The 21,445-nt window shown below is 31.6% G+C and overlaps 1 protein-coding gene across 1 annotated transcript in view; it reads right to left on the reverse strand.

Annotated features, from left to right (window-relative positions):
- Positions 1–17,379: 17,379 nt before the first annotated feature.
- The window catches only part of LOC132738461 (uncharacterized), a 33,418-nt gene continuing 29,352 nt past the window's right edge, over positions 17,380–21,445 (reverse strand). Inside the window, exon 9 of the mRNA XM_060725964.1 lies at positions 17,380–20,726. Within this exon, the coding sequence (XP_060581947.1) occupies positions 20,690–20,726 (37 nt within the window). The 3' untranslated portion in view covers positions 17,380–20,689. The remainder of the gene's footprint in view (positions 20,727–21,445) is intronic.

Consider the following 21,445-nt stretch of genomic DNA (forward strand, 5'->3'; position numbering starts at 1 on the left):
CTTTCTTAGGCCAGTGTATTTATTGACTTTAAGCGAAAATGATTAATGTAAAATCGACTGTCAGTAAATGGACATTATTTTACAACTTTAGAGACTAGAATGAAAGCTTATACGTTTTGCAACTTCTTTGAGTAAAGATATTTTAGAACATTGAATTGTCACTTTTGGAACATAAATGCATAGCAAACAGTTATCTGTTAAATTTCCGCATAATCTTGAATATAATTTAAAAATTATTAACAGTTGAAGATGTGTCATATCACCATAAAATCTTTTGAAATAAAACGTTGGTTGAGTGAGCTCTGTCTCCTTTCTGAACCGGGTTATATACGAGGGATGATCAAAAATTAACCGGACTTTGTAGATGATTCTTTGCCTGTTAAATGAAATTTCATAAAAATACACGGACAATTAATCGGAATCTATCCCCTAAATGATACAAAAAATAACAACAAGAAATATTAACAAATAAAAAAGTTATGCTGATTTTTCCATGTACATGTAAAGCAATGCGGCGCACGTTTTAACTTTAAAATCGACGTTAACGACGTCACAAGCATATTGTCTTTTGCGGCGCAGCTTTTTACTCATTCTCGAAGAAGGCCAATACATGCTTCACATGTTGTTGAAGGCGGCAGATCCACTGCCTTTATATATCTCCATATAAGTCGGTATCATATTTTATTGTTATTGAACGAATGATGTTAAAGAGCTCCTGTAATGACAAGAAAATCCGTTCTTTCATTCTGTAACTTGATTGATGGACAAATCGCACATTCAATGAACTATATTATGTATTGCATTAATTTCATGTGGCTGAATGATAATGTATCATACATACGAGAAAATTAAAGAATAATACAACTAAAAACAATATTGTCGTTATGTTTAAATAAATAAAACGCATGGCCGATTTAGAACCGTGACTGTTAAATTGTTAGCACAAATTTCTCTACAAGACTACAATTTATTAATTCAACTGTAAACTAAGAATGTAATATATGTAATTAATGCATTAACAATTAAAAAAATCCTTAGTTAAAGTTGACAGAACGGTCCCGTAACTACTGTCGAACATCGTTGACAATGTCCGCAGTCAATTGACTGTCATTTTTCAACGTCCCGGCAAATGACGTGACTAACGTTCTTGAAAATGTCTTCTTTCTGTCTCACCCTTACTTGTTTTTCACTTCTATATTACCCTTTCTTATTGTTAATGCTATTTAAAAACTATGTTGTGGCTTTCTGCAACTTTTCCCTTGATAGCTATAATCTTTTTCTATGTTTTAAACAGTTTCTCGCCTTACTTTTGACAAACTGTTCTTCTGGACCGATTTTCGAGACGTTCCGGCGACGTAGTTTTAACGCGAGTATTTCGTTAACAAGTGACGTTTGAATTGTGATTTCAAATATAAATATGGTTTAAATGAAATCATTTTTCTGACAACGTCAATGACATAGCTAATGACGTTTTGGCATATTTTTGAAATCTAAATGTGCCAAATTGTAAAATATACGCATCATAAAGCACCCGATGTAAGCATAAATTAATGCACTGCGCCGCATGTGCGTTACCATGGTTTTTAAATACGCTGTTACGGACAAGCTATTTGCGTTATCAGATTAGATATAGCATCAGTTTACAGGTATTGTTTTCCGATTAAGTGTGATATATCACATTAAACGATAGGTTGAAAATTCTTGAATTTACAGTCCAAGTCCAGTTTATTTTTGATCATCCCTCGTAATAATGATATTTACTCATCATTAAAAACAATAGATTTTCATGACACAAAAATCATATCATCTCATATATTATTGATATTGATATACCGCATTTTTTTTACATTTTAACCATTTGATGTTTTTATCACATTTCAATCACTTTATATTACATCAATTACTTAATATGTATTTTTTAATGTAATTAATTAATTAATTAATTTATTTATTTATTTTATCTTTATTTATTCATTTTATTTATTAATTTATTATTAATTTATTTATGCATTTATATTTATTCATTTATTTATTTACTAGTATTCATATAGTTATTTATGTATTTACTTATATTTACTTATTTATTCATCCCTTTATTTATTTGTTTATTTATGAATAATAAAAAAAAATAAAGTAAAAATCTTCCTATCATTAAATGCTATATTAACTGCTTTTATTACACGTATTTTACGAGTAAATTACCTGTTCATCTTGTTAAAAGTTAGAAAGAAAAGGAGCTTATCTTTCACCTCTTTGTCACTTCAAACAATTTTTCTAGGCCCATACTGTATTAATGGGTAATTTGGAAACACATCCCGGTAAATATAACAATTATATTGTTAAAGCGCAATATGTTTTCTGATATTCATTTTAAGACTTCTAAGCATAGTTACTGTAGTAAAATGAGAAAAATAGTATAATATTATACTAAAAATAACTGACTAATTTTTTCTCATTTTAATATCATCATTATTATTATTTGTTTATTTTTGTTATCATTATTATTTTATTTATCTAAATAAATATTATATTTTTGCGCTAGTATTTTTTTTCTAAAAAAGGTGATAATTAATGTTAATAATGATTACACTTTAGGTAAATGGATACGTATTTTGTATAAATAGATGGCTGATTGAAAATAATATGTTACTACTAGCTTAAAAAATATTATATCAATATCAGTTTTAGATAGCTTTTAACTATTTTCTTCTCATTTTTGTTGTTTATTTACTACATATTTTCATTGTAACAATATGATGTATGATGGAAAATGTTAACCCTTTACCACATATATACGCGAAACAACGCACTTTCGACCCCCCCCCCCTTTTTAGGCCTCAAATAGTGAAAAAATAACCTATTTGAGCCCAAAACACATGTTTTCGTTTGAGAAATGTTGCTAAAAAAATGAACACTTTTTCGGCGCCGCTCCCCATCCAAAAGATACATCAGGGGGTTGCCAGAAGGGGGATGTGCCCCCTTCTGTTAGGGGGGTTTGAAGCGGGGCGGAGTCCCCCTCATCGCCAAGAAAATTTTGGACTTGTGAGAGGCTAAAAATGAGCCCAGGTCGATCATAATGTAACGTGTAACCAACGCTGAAAAGCCTTTGACTCTATCTCAATCCCTTGAGAAGTTGCAGCACTTTGAAATAAATTTTGATGGAAAAAATCGAGGCAAAATAGTGATTTTTGGCAATTTTGAGATGTCCCCTCGTTGCCATGGTAACAGGAAATTTAAGACTGAGCATGTCGTTACAAAGGCAATGGTCCAGTCAACATTTGTGCCAAGTTTGATTAGTATTGAAGCATTTTTCATAGTTTCATAGCAGTTTGAACTTGTAACAGGAGGCTTTTCAGTGAAAACGGCCATTTTTCACAATATGCTCATGGGGGAAAGGGTTAAATAAAGTAACGAATTGTCACAAAAATAAAACAAATGTTTGCGTTATATTATTACCCTCCATTTTGTCGTTTATCATATCATCTTCAATAAAACAGCGGTAAACCATATATCATGAAACATTTTCATCTCCATAAATAACAATCAAAGGTAAAAATCATACTAACGTATGAGGAATGCGATGAAAAATGAATCATGTATATTCATTTAATTGAACAGTATTAGACCATATGCGAACACTATACTATTTTCGAAGAATGAACTGCATTAATGACAGTATTACTTATCCTTTTAAAAGTATAAGAAATATATTCTTCTATGTATACTTATATGTATTCATCAAATACCTCCGAACAACAATTTCCAACATTATCCTTAGAAAATAAACCCATATAAAAGGATAGAGGAATATCATCCGCAAAACGGACAGGTTAAATGCGTTTGAGGTTTAAAAGATAGGGGAATTGTTCATTGTTCACCTATGTCAGCCAACACTCTATCTCTCTCTCTGTATGTAAATTTGTTGCTGAAAAAGTGCCTTGAGGTCGACTCCCGGAAAAAGGACATCTGGAATTTCCTTTTTTATTCTGGAACGCGTTGTTGATATTTCATCAATTTGCTTTACTTTATTATTATTTTCTAACTTTTTGTATATAAATATTAATATTTTTTCTGCTCTTACCACACATTAAATTCTTTTATATCTTATACCTTAATGAAAAAAATAAAAAAAAATGTACAAAACACCATTTTTCTTCAAATTTATATGACAGGCCATGTTTAAACATGAAAAAACGCGATTTAGAGTAATTTCAAGGATTTTCATCATTTTCTGTTAATGAAAAAAATAAAAAAAAGTACAAAACAACAATTTTTCTTCAAATTTATATGACAGGCCATGTTTAAACATGAAAAAACGCGATTTAGAGTAATTTCAAGGATTTTCATCATTTTCTGTTTACCAATTACGTTATATAGACGCCTTTTAACGCCTTTTTCACCCCCCCCCCATTTAGTTGTCTCAAATGGTAAAAAATGCCTTATTTAGACCCACAACACTTTTTTTTGTTTCAGAAATGTTGTTAAAAAAAGTGACCTCTTTTTCGGCGCGGCCCCCAACCAAAAGAGACATTAGGGGGTTGCCCCTTCTGTTTGGGGGGTTTGAAGGGGGGCGGAGTCCCCCTCATCGCCATGAAAATTTTTGACTTGTGAGAGGCTATAAATGACCCCAGATTGATCATAAGGTAACGTGTAACCAACGCTGAAAAGCATTTGACTCTATGTCAATCCATTGAGAAGTTGCAGCACTTTGAAATCAATTTTGATGGAAAAAATCGAGGCAAAATAGTGATTTTTGGCAATTTTGGGATGTCCCCTCGTTGCCATGGTAACAGAAAATTTAAGCCTGAGCATGTTGTTGCAAGGGCAATGGACCAGTCAACATTTGTGCCAAGTTTGATTAGTGTTGAAGCAGTTTTTATAGTATTATAGCAATTTGAACTTGTAACGGGAGACTTTTCAATGAAAACAGCAATTTTTCACAAAATGCTCATGAAGTAATGGGTTAAAGTTTTTCTAATTAATATTCTTAAAATATTTTGTTCTTTGAGAATGGTCCCTTGTTTGTTTGTGTTGATGTTTAATATAGAAATTAACTTTTTTCTCTTTCTTTTTATTAAGAAATGGAGGGTTACTTTTGACATTAAAAAAAAACATATTAAGTTATATATTTGATATTTAATAAAAAAAACTTATTAAGCTATAAGCTATATATTTAACTGACGTAACTTTCTAGAACTTAAAAAATATTTTTGTTGAATAACTTACATTAACTGATAAAACTCAAAATCGATTTAGTATAAAGCTCCTTTTGGTTTATTTTCTGCACCTGGAGATTTTCAGGAACTCATGTCACATGTTTTACAAGGTTTAAAAGCATTTGCTTTCAGTTATCTTGACGACACTCTGATATTTTCGAAGTCATTAAGTGAACATCTATCACATATACAGACAGTATTTTCAAAGCTTAAATATCATAAATTAAAACTTAAACTGAAAAAATACAGTTTTATTCAGCAACAAACAAAGTACCTTGGTTTTATTATTGATCATAAAGGTATAAAACCAGACCCAGAAAAAGTAAAATCTATTAGGTCACTTCCGGTACCAAAATGTGTTAAATATGTCAGATCTTTACTTGGTGCTGCTGTTTTTATAGAAGGTTTTTCCCCTTAATATTTCTTAAAAAATTGGGTTTGAAGCCTCTAAATTAATCTTACTAGAAAACGTGTTTTTTTTTTAAATGGACAAAAGATTGTTAAGAAAGTTTTGAAAATTTAAAGGGAAATGGTTTTAACACGTACCGGGGTATTTCCCAAACATTTAGCAGTCCCCAGACCGAAATAAGCCCTTATATTCTAATACACGGACTCCTCAGATTTAGTGATCGAAGGGCATGTTTAAGTCAGAAAATGTGACAAAATCTAGTAATTGAAAAAACCTATTATACTTCTTATCTTCTTAAATAAAGTGAATCGTCAAAGGAAAGTACAGTACCAATAGGAGAAAAGGGGAAGAATTCAGGTATTCCATTATGCATTACAGAAAATTAGCATGTTTATTTACATAATGCAGAGTTAACTATATTAAAGAGGCCATAAACCTTTAAAATATCTTCGATGAAGCACCAAACAAAACAAAAGAATACAGCTTTTGGACCTTAATATTTCTGCCTATAACTGCAAAATTGAATATTTGCCCCGGAAAATTTAAATTTATCGCCGATTTCTTTTTTCTAGACCTCCAGCTGAATGATAAAAAAATGCTAATAAGGGTCTGATATTAAAAACTTTACGAGCCTGATATTAATAACAATGCCTTCGAAAATAACAGTCTAAAATCACATGATAATTCCCAAATTAAATGGATAATGGACATGCTGGAAACTGATGAAAGATATGAAGTAAATGTGTTTTGATTCTTCACATCTTAATGCTAAAAAATAGGCAAAAACAAAGAATACCGAAATTTTCAAGGACCACAATTGGGTAAGAAGATATTAAACATTTAGAAAAACTTAAATATGGCTTTGGAGCAAGATCTAAAGATCAAACTATTCTTGAACTGAAAATGTTACTACGTCACGGACAGCCAACTAAATCAGTGCAGAGCAAATATTTAGAAATTGACGGCAATCTTTATTATCTTTCTAATGTAAATGAATAATCCTAATCTTAGATTGTTTGTTCCGCAACACTTAAAACACCTTGTCATTACTCAATATCATTTTAAATAATGGTCACCTAGGAAGACAAAGGTTATTTACAACAATAAAACAGAAAATATTTTGGCCAAATATGTTCAAAGAATTATATGAATATGTTTCTAAATGTGTTGATTATCAGTCAGGTAATCTCACAAAATAAAAGCACCTATGGGCGGAGACAAAAATACCCATCGTTACCCATTCGCTACGGCGATGAGTATCGACTGCTTAGGTTGCTTATGAACAAACAATGAGTGGTAACCGGCTACATAATATGTTTTATTGACCTTTACAGTGTTTATCCCGAGTGTTTTCCTACCTTTGACAAAAGTACTGATACAATTATACATTTACTATTAGAAGAAATTTACCCTAGATATGCATGTCCCTTACAAATTGTCACTGACAATGGATCAGAATTTACAAGTTGTGCTTTCAAAGAAACACTTTAATAGTTAAAAATTGATCACGTGCGTACTACATCCTATCATGCTACCGGGAACGCGAAAAATGAACGTTCACACCATATCAGACATGATTTCTTAGCTAAAAGAATCCAGGGAAATCTCAAACAATAGGATATTCATCTTAACATGACACTAGGGGCACTTAGATTTAATGTCTCTAGAACTTCAAAATATAGTCCATTTTATTTGTTATATAGCCGTGACCCAACACTCCGGTCGACCTTTTTTGCTACAACCAAAGGCAAACGGTTTTACACATTGGGGTGAAGAAATCATAAAAATTGCTTAACAAGAACAACATAAACTTTTTCTTGTCTGTATATAAGAACTTTTATAAAAGGAAACGCGAAAAGCTAGTCATGGCAGATAAGGGACACAAAAAATTCAAATTTTTTTTAGATAGGGTGAGCTTGTATGTTATAGAAGAATTTTCGTAAAAAGGTAAATTAGGATGTAAATTGGAAGCCATTTTAATAGAAATTTTGGAGAAAAAGTCACCATTAACTTACATAATCAAAATCAAGCTTGACAAATTCAACAAGTTAAGGTACACCAGAACAATTAAGGCTTGCAAATATTACTGATAGCCAATACCTAAAGCAGATAATACTCGGGCCGACCAAAAAGAAAATGGCCACATTTGTAGTTACATCTGAAAATAGCGATACTGATGATGCTTCAGAAATACAAGAATCAGTATTACCCCAAGTTGCCCTAAGAATGTAAGAAAAGATAGGTCAAAATTCTGATAGTGAAGATGATATTCCATTAGCCTAATTACAGAAACATTTTTTCGACATCAACAACAAATTTCAATTAATGACAATGCTCAAAGTAATGCACATTGAGAAGAAATGCAATCGCAGGCAGATTCAGAAATATCAGACTGAAAATTCCAAACAAGTAAATAGCAATCCTCAGTCACAAGCAGCATATAATGCTATTCAGTCAGACTCTATGGCAGATGATAATGATTCAGATAACGAAATGTTTTTAAACTCTATTTCGATTAAGTTGCGATATAAAGTGTCTGGTAAAGTAAAGACAAAGGCACATTGTAAAGATAAAGGGTCAAAACCAAGTGTTAAAATGATTTTACAAGGATTAGCTGAATTGTTATAGAACGTTATATTCCGTGTTATATGCTATACTAATTTTCGGTAAATTGAGTTACAAATTGATTATGTACTTTATCTTTGACTATCATGTTTATATATACATGTATACATAAACTGTCAAGCCCACAACAAATATATAATGTTTTTAATGGGATACGTCTCATTGTTGAAATATAACAAAAGATAAGAGCTTAGTAAAAAAATATGTTTAAAATTCAATATGAAAAGTAAAATTATTAAATATCAAGTATTACATTAAAGATAAGATACTTACAGAGAACATCTTTCGTTGGAATTCTTATCCTTTATATTCTTATGACAGTTGTTTCTCATATATCTGAAACAAAATTATGTATATTGTAAATAATATATATTAACCGATCTGATAACCGACGAAAACGCTAAATGATTGGTCTTACGATCACTTGTCCTCCAACCAAGACAGAGAGGTGCGAGCGAACTCGCCGGTACAGTAAAACACCGCCTGACTAGACACTATTTCAGTCAGCCTCTTACGATGTCAAACCATGTACATATAACCATTAACACACCTTCTTCGATGTAAAACCATGTGAAATAAGCGTCTACGATGTTTAAATGTATAGCCGTCAACGTCAACAACAACAAAATGGTAGAACCAAATGAACTTTTGTTCCTGTCTTCAACCAAAGAAGCCGAAAACCTTCGTTTATCAATAGAATGTGTTTTTCTATGTGTTATATAAACTTTTAAAACAGAGAAATACTTATGACAACTTCTTATGTAAAGCAGTTTATTTGTGCGACGCTATGAGAAAAAGATATTTAAAATAAATATCACATGAACATTTTGAGAATTGTGCAACAGCAGACAAATTATTTTTTTTTACTCAAAAAACATTGCTACATAAATGAAGAAGTATATTTCTATAATCACTTCGCCGTATTCTTAAATTCAAGACAATTTCTTTTACAACGTCGAAACAACAATAAAGAGTTTACAGATGTGCCGTTAAATAATCGAATATAACTTTATCACATTATGTATATAAAGTTTACGTTTACATATATATCAATTTAGAAGAATCTTCAAGTAAATAAAACATTTATGAACAATTATGGATTTCAATTTAAACTAAAATGTACATACCGCCTTCGACGATTTAAAATTCCTTCACCAACCAAAACAGTCTACACGTCAAACAGGAAGTGTTCAATGTGCATGCACAAAATTTTAAACGAGTACCAGCCAAGCACAGCGAGTACCTGAAAAATAGCCGAGCCACGTCAACCAGGAAGTGTTCAATGCGCATGCATTAGAATAGACAATAAACGTTGTAAACAGGAAATGAAAACGTTGATATTTTATCAATTTGCTTTACTTTATTATTATTTCTAACTTTTTGTATATAAATATTAATATTTTTTCTGCTCTTACCACACATAAAATTCTGTTAAATCTTATACCTTAAAGTTTTTTCTAATTAATATTCTTAAACTATTTTGTTCTTTGAGAATGGTTCCTTGTTTGTTTGTGTTAATGTTTAATATAAAAATTAACTTTTTTCTCTTTCTTTTTATTAAGAAATGGAGGGTTACTTTTGACATTTAATAAAAAAACATATTAAGTTATATATTTGATATTTAATAAAAAAAAACCTATTAAGCTATATATTTAACTTACGTAACTTTCTAGAACTTAAAAAATATTTTTATTGAATAACTTACATTAACTGATAAAACTCAAAATCGATTTAGTATAAAGCATTTTTTTGCATAAAGATTATCTTAACATTTAACAATAATTACTCTTTTACTTATTTAAAACATTACACATTGTTTATTTGTATAAAATTCAAAAGTAAAATTATTTCTTACCTGTGTCGTATCCGATTTCAAAAAAAAAGAATTAAAAAATGAAATAGCTTTACACGAAAATCAATCGACCGAATCAGAGAGATAGATAACATCTCTGAGCGGATATGACCTTAGGTGATTTTTCTTTTAGAATAAAGTAACAAAAGGTCGTAACATAACATCTTTACCTTGGGGGCAAATATAGATCTATGTTAAATAATTAAAAGGTTTATATTTGTTGGTAAAAAGTTTATTATGTAATAATCTTTTTTTTAATATTTTTTTATAAGATAGGGAGGATTGTTGCATTGCAGGTTAATAAGTCATACATACGTATGTGATGTAAATGAATGATGAACACAGTTTTACAATGTATATTTTATATATAATGTGAACTCTTAATATGACATATTATATTAAAATATACGAAACAACATGGTCAAATTTCAGAATGATGGATGTATTTGGGAGTCGGCTGGATTGTACGTGTTTTGTAACATTTTATGTGAATAGCTGGCATTATTAATAGTGGTATAAAAGCCTAGTCTGACAGTTCGAATTTGGTTTGACCAGAGCAGATATATACACTTACAGTATTAAAATGTAAAAGTCAGTTTTGCGTTTCTTAATAATCTACTATACAACACCCATACCTGCAATGCACGATGGTACGATGGTGAAAATGCGATGGTACTATGACAAGATGATGAAAACACGTTGTTACGAGGGTGTTATCGCGATGTCTCGATTGTTCTATGGTAAAAACCGCGATGTTATATCGCTTTATCATCATCGTACCATCGCGTTTTCACCATTGTGCCATCGTGCTTTCATTATCGTACCATCGTGTTTTTACCATCGTACCATCGCGCTTTCACAATCGAACCATCGCGCTTTTACCATTCGTGTCATCGCGCTTTCACCATAGTACCATCGCGTTTTCACCATCATACCATCGCGTTTTCACCATCGTGCCATCGCGTTTTCTCCATCGTGCCATCGTGTTTTCACCATCGTGCCATCGCGTTTTTACACTCGTACCATCGCGTTTTCACCATCGTGCCATCGCGTTTTCACCATCGTACCATCGCGTTTTCACCATTGTGCCATCGCGCTTTTACAATCGTACCATCGTTGTTTTACCATCGTACCATCGCGCTTTCACCATCGAACCATCGCGCTTTCACCATCGTGCCATCGCTTTTTCTACATCGTGCCATCGTGTTTTCACCATCGTGCCATCGCGTTTTTTACCATCGTACCATCGCGTTTTCACCATCGTGCCATCGCGTTATCACCATCGTACCATCGCGTTTTCACCATTGTGCCATCGCGCTTTCACTATCGTACCATCGTTGTTTTACCATCGTACCATCGCGCTTTCACCATCGAACCATCGCGCTTTCACCATCGCGCCATCGCGCTTTCACCATAATACCATAGCGTTTTCACCATCGTACCATCGCGTTTTCATTATCGTGCCATCGCGTTTTCACCATCGTGCCATCGCATTTTCACCATCGTGCCATCGTGTTTTCACCATCGTGCCATCGCGTTTTTACCATCGTACCAACGCGTTTCCACCATTGTGCCATCGCGTTTTGACCAACGTACCATCGCGTTTTGACCATCGTGCCATCGCGCCATCGTATCATTGCCTTTCGGTATAACCAGTAAACGTACAGAAAGATGTCAGATTCTGATACGGCAGATAGTAAAAACAAGTTAAGAATATTTAATGATTGATTTAAGTTTTATATAAATAAACCTGTTATCTTCACATTAAATTTTCCATTTAGGTCATTATACTGTATATAGATCATAGACTATTTAATATATGCTTATATATGCTTCATATATGTCTGCATTTTTCTTTCGCTGTATGTAAGATATCAGCTTGAATCTTCATATCTACAGTGCACACGGGTGACAAATTAATTTTTTAAACGTTTGAGCGACTGCCTTCTGTTATTTTTCATGTTTCAAATAGTAAGATCTAAAAGATACGCACACAGAAAGGGTGCGGGGAAAATAATGAGAAGCCATACATTGTTGATAAAAATGTACCATTGCGCATGACCACTGGAAGACGATGGAACAATGATGAAATCGTAATAGTACGATGGTACAATCATCGTACTATCGTGTTTTGACCATCGTACCATCGCGTTTTCACCATCGTACCATCGCGCATCGCGGGTACAGACGAAATAAAAAATCATGTTTGTTCAAACGGAACACCGTACGAAATGATTAAGAAAAGTAAATGCTGAAAATCTCATTATACCTGTATGTAATTACCGCAATCACAATAAGTATAACTGCCATTGAATAAACAATCATTAAAATTATGTATGCATCAAAATAATCGCTTTCAAGAATGAAATGTTCTTCATCTGCAAATATGTATATAAAACATTTTGAATCGTTAAGATATTACAAGACAATTCTATAGTCTTTCTTTATCTGATTCAAGAGGCGAAAACTATGGCTGAAAATGAATAACATTAAACATGGCCTGTCAACCGGCATTTATTTTATTTATTTAAAGCTGCTTGCACGTCCATTCAGCAATGGTGAAAATTTAAGTTTGTGTGTTTTCGAAGAAAACTTTTATTAGCGTGTACCGGCGGCTAATAGATATGCATTCGTCCATTCAGCAATGTGGAAAATTTTAGTCTTGTTTTTTTTTGTTTTAACAAAATAAAACTGTAATGAAAATAGCTTTTCTGATGTACAACATGTCACCGAGCTTTAACAAATTAATATAAACGTTCAACAAAAGTGAAAGTGCCATGTTTGAATATCATATTCTTTTTTTTTTATCTTTTTATAGCAAGTCTATATTTTAATTTCTAATGACGGGAACCAAATTTGGACAGAGGACCAGGGGTATGACCAAAATGACTAAAATACGCAACAGAGATTTATTTGGCGTAACGAGCGCAACGGAATACTTTCTTTTGAAAATAATTAACAGTTAAGTAATAAAACAGATTAACTGAGTGAAAAATTGTTATAAAATGTATCACAATCATGTGAAATAATGACTGTGAAATGAAATATTCTTGGCGCAACGGAGATAATCTTCTATAATGGGAACTGGAAAAGGGAAATGTATGGTTATAAATAATAATTATCAAAGTAAAATAAATTATATAATTATAATCAATGTAAAGTATCAACATAAAAGTTTGCTGTAAATTTCATTAGGAACATTTTACTTTAGTGTATTCGAAGGTTAATACATGCTTGCGATTTGGACTTATTCGGGATCTCAGCGCAACGGAGATAATTTTGTATAAAGACCAGACATAAATTACAATTATTTTATAATTTGAATATAATATCATAATGAAAGTATTATATTTGCCGGAAAAAATGGACATATTCTCGACGCAAAGGAGATATATTTCTTTACTTTTTTCCTTTTCTTTGTCTTTTTCTTGAATTTATTTTAAGTATACCAATTATTTCAATTTTCTTTTTCTTTGACTACACCTTTCAATCTTTGTTTCAACAGACTCACATTTCAGAATTCAAGACATGCAATTTCTTTGTGAATTTATGCATTATGTTCTATTTTTTCGCAAATTATGCAACGAGCACATACCAAGAAAAACTGATGCTTTGTATATTCAATTGTAATAGAGAACAATTCTCAAGGCTGATTTTGTACTGTTCACATCTTTTTGCCGCGTCTTTGATGCACAGCATCAACATTTAACTTGTTTAGATACTAACAGGCGTTCGCATTAAAGAGTAATTATATAACAAAAAACGTTTTGCCGTTGAATTTTTTCTCATAAAGGTTTTAATCGACTACAATATGTGGTTTCCTCAATATCGAAAGTTTTGTGGAAAGAATGTCTCTATTAAACATTGCACGTATACAGAATGAAAAGTAAACAAAAGACTACAGTGTACTAGACTAAACGCTTCTTATACTCGAGTAGATCTTGATCTTGATCATTTATAATGTATCTACTGAAGCCAATAGGTGCTACAATTGTAATTACGTTTATGAACGTTGATTTGATTCTTTAACTTTTGTATGTTTTCTCCAGCTGAGCGCGCATGATGAATGTTAATCTGGACCTTTTCTTTCTTCATTATTTGAGTTAATATTGAGTTTTATCATTTTAATCATGGGGAACAACTTCATATGACTAACCAAAATGTGTATCGGTTACAAAGATATGTTGGATTCCGGTAAAAACGTACGTTGGCTAAAACTGATTTCAAGAAATTAAACGGTAAGTTTTACAGTTTTGAAGTTTTTGTGAATATGAGCTAAAATTTAAAAAAAAACCAACAACAACAAACAACAACAAACAAACAAAAAACACGAATTACTTTTCATCACTTATGTAATGTTCTTCAATAGCTAGCAATCAATGTAATGTCATTTTATGCAGTTGTTATCAGAATTGTTTGTGTCGTTGGTTCAGATCCGTCAAACATCCAACAGATCGACACACACAAACACACGCGCACACGCACGCGCACGCACACGCACGCACAAACCTTTGTTGGGTCAATTCTTTGGAAATCGGCAACAAATTAAAATAGTTACGCCCAAAGTTCACATTGTGATCCATATATGGATACTTATTCAATATCGAAATATAAAATACGATCTGTTCTCGTAAAATACGAAATGCATTGGTAGCTGACAAGCACTGTTTTGAAAATATGTTTTTAATACAATCAGGGTTTATATTACTTTTGCTTTGGTTTATTTTTTTATTGTTGACTTTGAATGAAAGTGACCAACGCTTTCTTTTACTTGCGGACCATACGCCGCTTTTCATAGAATGGCACGAAATTGTCACATTGATGGTTCCATGATTACCACAGAATGAACATATCTGCGGATGTTTCTAAATTCAAAATTTTACCATTACATGTTTACATATTGAACACTGCTTAAGCTGGTGCTATAAGGGGCTTGGACAGCAGTTTGCATTTATAGTACCGTCCATGAGAAGGCTCAATGAAACAGAATCTGAAACATTTCAAATATTGCCGTTTTGGACTTTCTTTAGGGATTCTATTTTCTCAATTGTGTTAACTTACACATTTGACATAATAAAATTACTTATTAAGTTTTTAATTGAAATATATTTTAAGTCCCCTGTACATTCTTTCTTAACAAATATATATCATTTTATATTTGTAAAGTCATTTTGTGTACTTAAATGTTCCAAGAGAAGAGAACAGACGGAATACGCTTAGAATGTATGAAACGACATTTTTTGTGTTAAAATTAATTTGTCAAATATGCTTTCCTCCTCTTTTATCTTGGTTTTAGTCACATAGTGTAAAAAGATTCAGGATTTCTACCACGCAAAATAAATAGACTTCATTCATGTGTGACGCTTGGTTATGTCAGAAACATTTGGTATAAACCTGATAAGATCTGATATAGCATGCTACGATGGTCACATTCAATAAATTATGATATGTGTAATTTCATTGTTTTGTCTCGTCTTTCTATAGAAAGAAACTCGCATATACCATGAACGAACTTTAAATACTCGACATGACGCATTTTCTTTCCTTGCCGTGCTGGATCTGTTTCTTCGGAGCAATTAAATATTGATGAAATAGGAGAAAAGTTCGGGGATGCAAGGGCATAACTAAATTCTAACGTTCAATGGCAAATAGATTCAGTTTATTATAAAAAATATTTGAGTAACTGAAGACAAGATGTCCCAAAAATCCATCATTTTGCACCATCATTTTCAGTTTTTAAGGGGAATGTTATCTCCCACACTTTTCCACAATCATGTTCATGATTTAACGGGGAGGCGCCCGTAATCTCCCCCTTTCTTTCCGGATGGGAAACACTGCCTTGCCTATCTCGCGTGCATCGTCAACCATAACTGGCTTCTCTATCTGTGTACTCATCCCATTATAGTCCCGTGTAATGTGGATCTATATCATATACATATGATGGTATCATATGGCATGTTGAACGTTGCAAAATTCATAAATCTATTTTTTGGTCTATATCCAATATTAATATTGTATCACTCTAATTTTATATTCTATACCATAATATTTATTCAATCCTGCTGAATATTTGTTCATCATTAAAAATATTTGTGTGCGATAATTTTCTATATATATATAGTTTTTGATGAGTAGTCTAGACGAACACATTTTGTGGCAGGCGGACGGATAGACAGACAGACGGACGGAGAAGTGAAACCTGTATGTCGCTGCTTCTTTGTAGCAGCAGACACAAAAATGAGGCATTTTGTGTGCTAAAGAAAACATAATCAACCTACATCGCCTTTTTTATATTCTAGCATTAAAAGCGGCTGTAATTAAAAGTTGACTATTTTCCTCGTACATTGTTTCAAATTCTAACATGTCATTAATATGTATATCAAAAAATACTTATTATCAAGACATTCTCTATTACTACCTTGTGATTAATTGTATGCTTATCATAGAAACAAACTATATTCTGTATTGCATTAGCTTTTATCAATTTTGCCAAATGTTATATTCTTCTGTTTTCTTGAAATGTAACATAATTGTAAAATATCCAATTTTTAGAAGGGAGGCAATTTTTCGAACTCATCTTCGATTTTATTGTTCAGCTAACTCGTTACCATGACCTTCCTCTAATAGGCCGGATAACTCGTGGTCACGAGAAAGCATTTTTTTGTGTTAACTGCAAGTTTTTTCTAGGTAATATCTCGTGGCTACTGGATAGGAAAAGAAAAAAATATCAGAAGTCTGTTCTGTGCTTCCTTAGTTTGTTGTTTATGAAGTGATTTCTGACGCAACACCGGACATATACACAAGTTGATAAGTAACCAATAAATAAAATTTCAAATTTCAAATAAGGTTGATTTCGACACACTTGACCATCCAATTACAGTTATTTTTAAATCATTAAACCTTAAAATTGAAGAGAAATATTTTGATTGCATAGAAATACTTTGAAAATTGATTATGTTTACGTAGTACATGTATTCTGTTTTACTAAACATATTCGTAAGCAGTACAGAACAGCAATAAGTACACATTGTTTCAGCATATGCATTGTACGATATATATACTTCATGCTTCTATAAATCGTCTCGACTGATTATGCTTTCACCCTTGCTTATACCTGATATAAACTGAAATCGAAATGTTGTTTTCAAATCAGTGATGATGTAACTTTAAATTATTTACACCAAATGAAATCAAAAGGTGAAACTGGTATAATAAGAAAATGACTTCACAGTTTAAACCCGAGTAAAATAAAGCACTTGTAAAACCACCTGTGGTGAATCATCGAGTCGTCGAATGTTTAAGTGGCGAATCGTTTGAAAAATATCTAGTTCTCTTCATTTTCTTCCTTTTTTCTGTTCCAACTATAAAAGTTTAAGATAAATAATGACATGTAGAAGTAAATACTGAATGAGATGTTGTGAACACATCAAATATCTTTTATTGTGCAATACACAGCAAATCATAATAGTAATAAAAGCAATATTATAATGTAACTTATTAAAGTTGTTTTTCTTTTCTACAAATTATACTAATTACACTGTATACTAAAACAGTGAAAACAATGATTTTCATCTTAAGGTTAAATTATTTACATCAAATGAAATCAAAAGGTGAAAATGGTATGATAAGAAAATGACTCGCGTTTTTTCTCTTTATGTATCAAATGAGGAAGCTGAATAAAGCGAAACATGTTTTGATATTTAAATTTGTGTTAGTTTTTGATCCAATTGTCCTAAGAAAATGACTCCACAGATTAAACCCGAGTGAAATAAAGCACTTGTAAAACCACATGTGGTGAATCATCGAGTCGTCGAATGCTTAAGTGGCGAATCGTTTGAAAAATATCTAGTTCTCTTCATTTTCTTCCTTTTTTCTGTTCCAACTATAATAGTTTAAGAAAAATAAGGACATTTAGAGGTTAATACTTAATGAGATCTTGTAAACACATCAAATATCTTTTATTGTGCAATACACAGCAAAGCATGATAGATATAAAAACAATATTATGATGTAACTCTTTATAGTTGCTTTTTTCTACAAATTATACTAAATACACTGTATACTAAAGCAGTGAAAACTTAAGGTTAATTTATATAAAGATCACGAATAACCTTCAGTTTAATTATACATTGTATATTAATAGTAGACAGGTACCGAACAACCTTCAGTTTAATTATACATTGTATATTAATAGTAGACAGGTACCGAACAACTTTCAGTTTAATAATACTTGTATATTAATAGTAGGCAACATTAAACTGACCAAAAGTGTCTGTCAAAATTCGATGTAAGTTATTGCTTTAAAACTTTAAAAGCATACACAGATTTTTAATGTTAAAATAAACAAAATTTAAAGATTGTCAGTTTGTAAGGACGTTAACTGCTAAAGTATTATTGATAAAATTGGATTTATCTTTTTTTTAATGTTTTGAGCATTAATAAAACACGATGCATGTCATAAACTTCAAACTTAATATAGGTGTGTAAAGAGTTTAATCCAAAAATGTATATGGGCTGAATGCCAAAGCATATAACATATAAACACATCTTGAGATATAATATTTCCAGTAATTTTATACATATCACAGTTGCAATAACGTCGATAAGGGTATACAAAAAAACAACAAAAAAAAAAACACACGCACAAAAGATACAAAGAATAATATACATTTCTAAAATATAGTTTTACAATTTACCAACAACAAGCTTCTGATCGTTCCTGTAAAGTTTTGATGAAATTGCACCAGTAGTTTCTTAGGACAAATTTTGTAACAGACGAACGGACGGACAGACAGACTACCAAAATGAGATCTCTAATAGTTGTGGCTATTTTGTTGATATGTCATCATCTGTTCAACTGGCAACACAAAAATCATTAATAGTAAGAAAAAACTGTTTTTACTTAAGAGCCATAACTAAGACAAATATGTGTTCAAGCACATGAGCTATCGATCAATCCTGTCAAGATTCACTGAAATTACATTAATGATATAAGAGGAACAGTCGGGTCAAGCTTTAAAATAAAAAACCATAAAAGGCCGTAACTCTGACAAAAAAAAATTGAACCGAAAAATGCTGACGATATGAAAACTAGACATCAACTGGTCATCCTTTCTTGGATGAAATTGCACTAGTTTTTGTTCAGTAGTCCAAACAAGTTTCTGTGTATTTGGCAACACAATAATCATTACCAGACCAAAACACCTTTTTAATTCAAGACTTGTTACTGATAATGCCTGTTAAGTTAAAATGAAATTGTAACAGTAGTTTTTGATGAGTAGTCTAGACGAACAAATTTTGTGGCAGGCGGACGGATAGACAGACAGACGGAAAATGAAACCTGTATGTCGCCTTTCTTTGTAGCAGCAGACACAAAAATGAGGCATTTTGTCTGCTAAAGAAAACATAATCAACCTACATCGCCTTTTTCATATTTTAGCAATAAAAGCGGCTGTTATTAAAAATTGACTATTTTCCTCGTACGTTGTTTCAAATTCTAACATGTCATTTATTTGTATATCAAAAAATACTTACTTATTATCAAGACATTCTCTATTACTACCTTGTGATTAATTGTATGCTTTACATAGAAACAAACCATATTCTGTATTGCATTAGCTTTTTTATATTTTGCCAAATGTTATATAGTTCTGTTTTCTTTAAATGTAACATAATTGTAAATATCCCACTTTAAGAAGGGAGGCAACTTTTTCGAACTCATCTTCGATTTTATTGTTCAGCTAACTCGTTACCATGACGTTCCTCTTATAGGTCGGATAACTCGTTGTCACGAGATAGCAGTTTTTTTTTTGTGTTAACTGCACGTTTTTTCTAGGTTATATCTCGTGGCTACAAGATAGGAAAAGAAAAAATATCAGAAGTTTGCTCTGTGCTTCCTTAGTTTGTTGTTTATGAAGTGATTTCTGACGCAACTCTAAATTATTATACCGGACATATACACAAGTTGATAAGTAACCAATACATAAAATTTCAAATAAGGTTGATTTCGTCACACTTGACCATCCAATTAAAGTTGTTTTTTTTAAATCATTAAACCTTAAAATTGAAGAGAAATATTTTGATTGCATAGAAATACTTTGAAAATAAATTGATTATGTTTACTAAGTACATATATTCTGTTTTACTTAAAATATTCGTAAGCAGTACAGAACAGCAGAAAGTACACATTGTTTCAGCATATGCAATTGTACGATATATATACTTCATGCTTCTATAAATCGTCTCGACTGATTATGCTTTCACCCTTGCTTATACCTGATATTAATCGCCATGTTGCTTTCAAATCAGTGATGATCCAACTTTAAATTATTTACATCAAATGAAATCAAAAGGTGAAAATGGTATGATAAGAAAATGACTCGCGTTTTTTCTCTTTATGTATCAAATGAGGAAGCTGAATAAAGCGAAACATGTTTTGATATTTAAATTTGTGTTAGTTTTTGATCCAATTGTCCTAAGAAAATGACTCCACAGATTAAACCCGAGTGAAATAAAGCACTTGTAAAACCACATGTGGTGAATCATCGAGTCGTCGAATGTTTAAGTGGCGAATCGTTTGAAAAATATCTAGTTCTCTTCATTTTCTTCCTTTTTTCTGTTCCAACTATAATAGTTTAAGAAAAATAAGGACATTTAGAGGTTAATACTTAATGAGATCTTGTAAACACATCAAATATCTTTTATTGTGCAATACACAGCAAAGCATAATAGATATAAAAACAATATTATGATGTTACTCTTTATAGTTGCTTTTTTTCTACAAATTATACTCATTACACTGTATACTAAAGCAGTGAAAACTTTAGGTTAATTTATATAAAGATCACGAACAACCTTCAGTTTAATTATACATTGTATATTAATAGTAGACAGGTACCGAACAACCTTCAGTTTAATTATAAATTGTATATTAATAGTAGGCAACCCTAAACTGACCAAATGTGTCTGTCAAAATTCGATGTAAGTTATTGCTTTAAAACTTTAAAAGCATAAACAGATTTTTAATGGTGAAAATATCAAAATTTAATTTAAAATTATATTGTCAGTTTGAAAGGACATTATCTGCTCAAGAATTATTTATAGAAGTGGATTTATCTTTTTTAATTGTGTTTCATTTCGTAATTACAGTGTCACGTTGGGAAATCTTCATTTCATTTTTTTATTTCGCCCATGCCCACGATGCACGATGGTACGATGGTGAAAACGCGATTGTACGATGATGACGCGATGTTAAATCGCGTTTTCAGCATCGTACCATCGCGTTTTCACCATTGTGCCATCGCGCTTTCACTATCATACCATCGTGTTTTTGCCATCGTACGA

The sequence above is a fragment of the Ruditapes philippinarum genome, unplaced genomic scaffold (assembly GCF_026571515.1).
Source record: "Ruditapes philippinarum isolate M1 unplaced genomic scaffold, ASM2657151v2 ctg1591_1_1_1_1, whole genome shotgun sequence".
NCBI classification, from domain to species: Eukaryota; Metazoa; Mollusca; class Bivalvia; order Venerida; family Veneridae; genus Ruditapes; species Ruditapes philippinarum.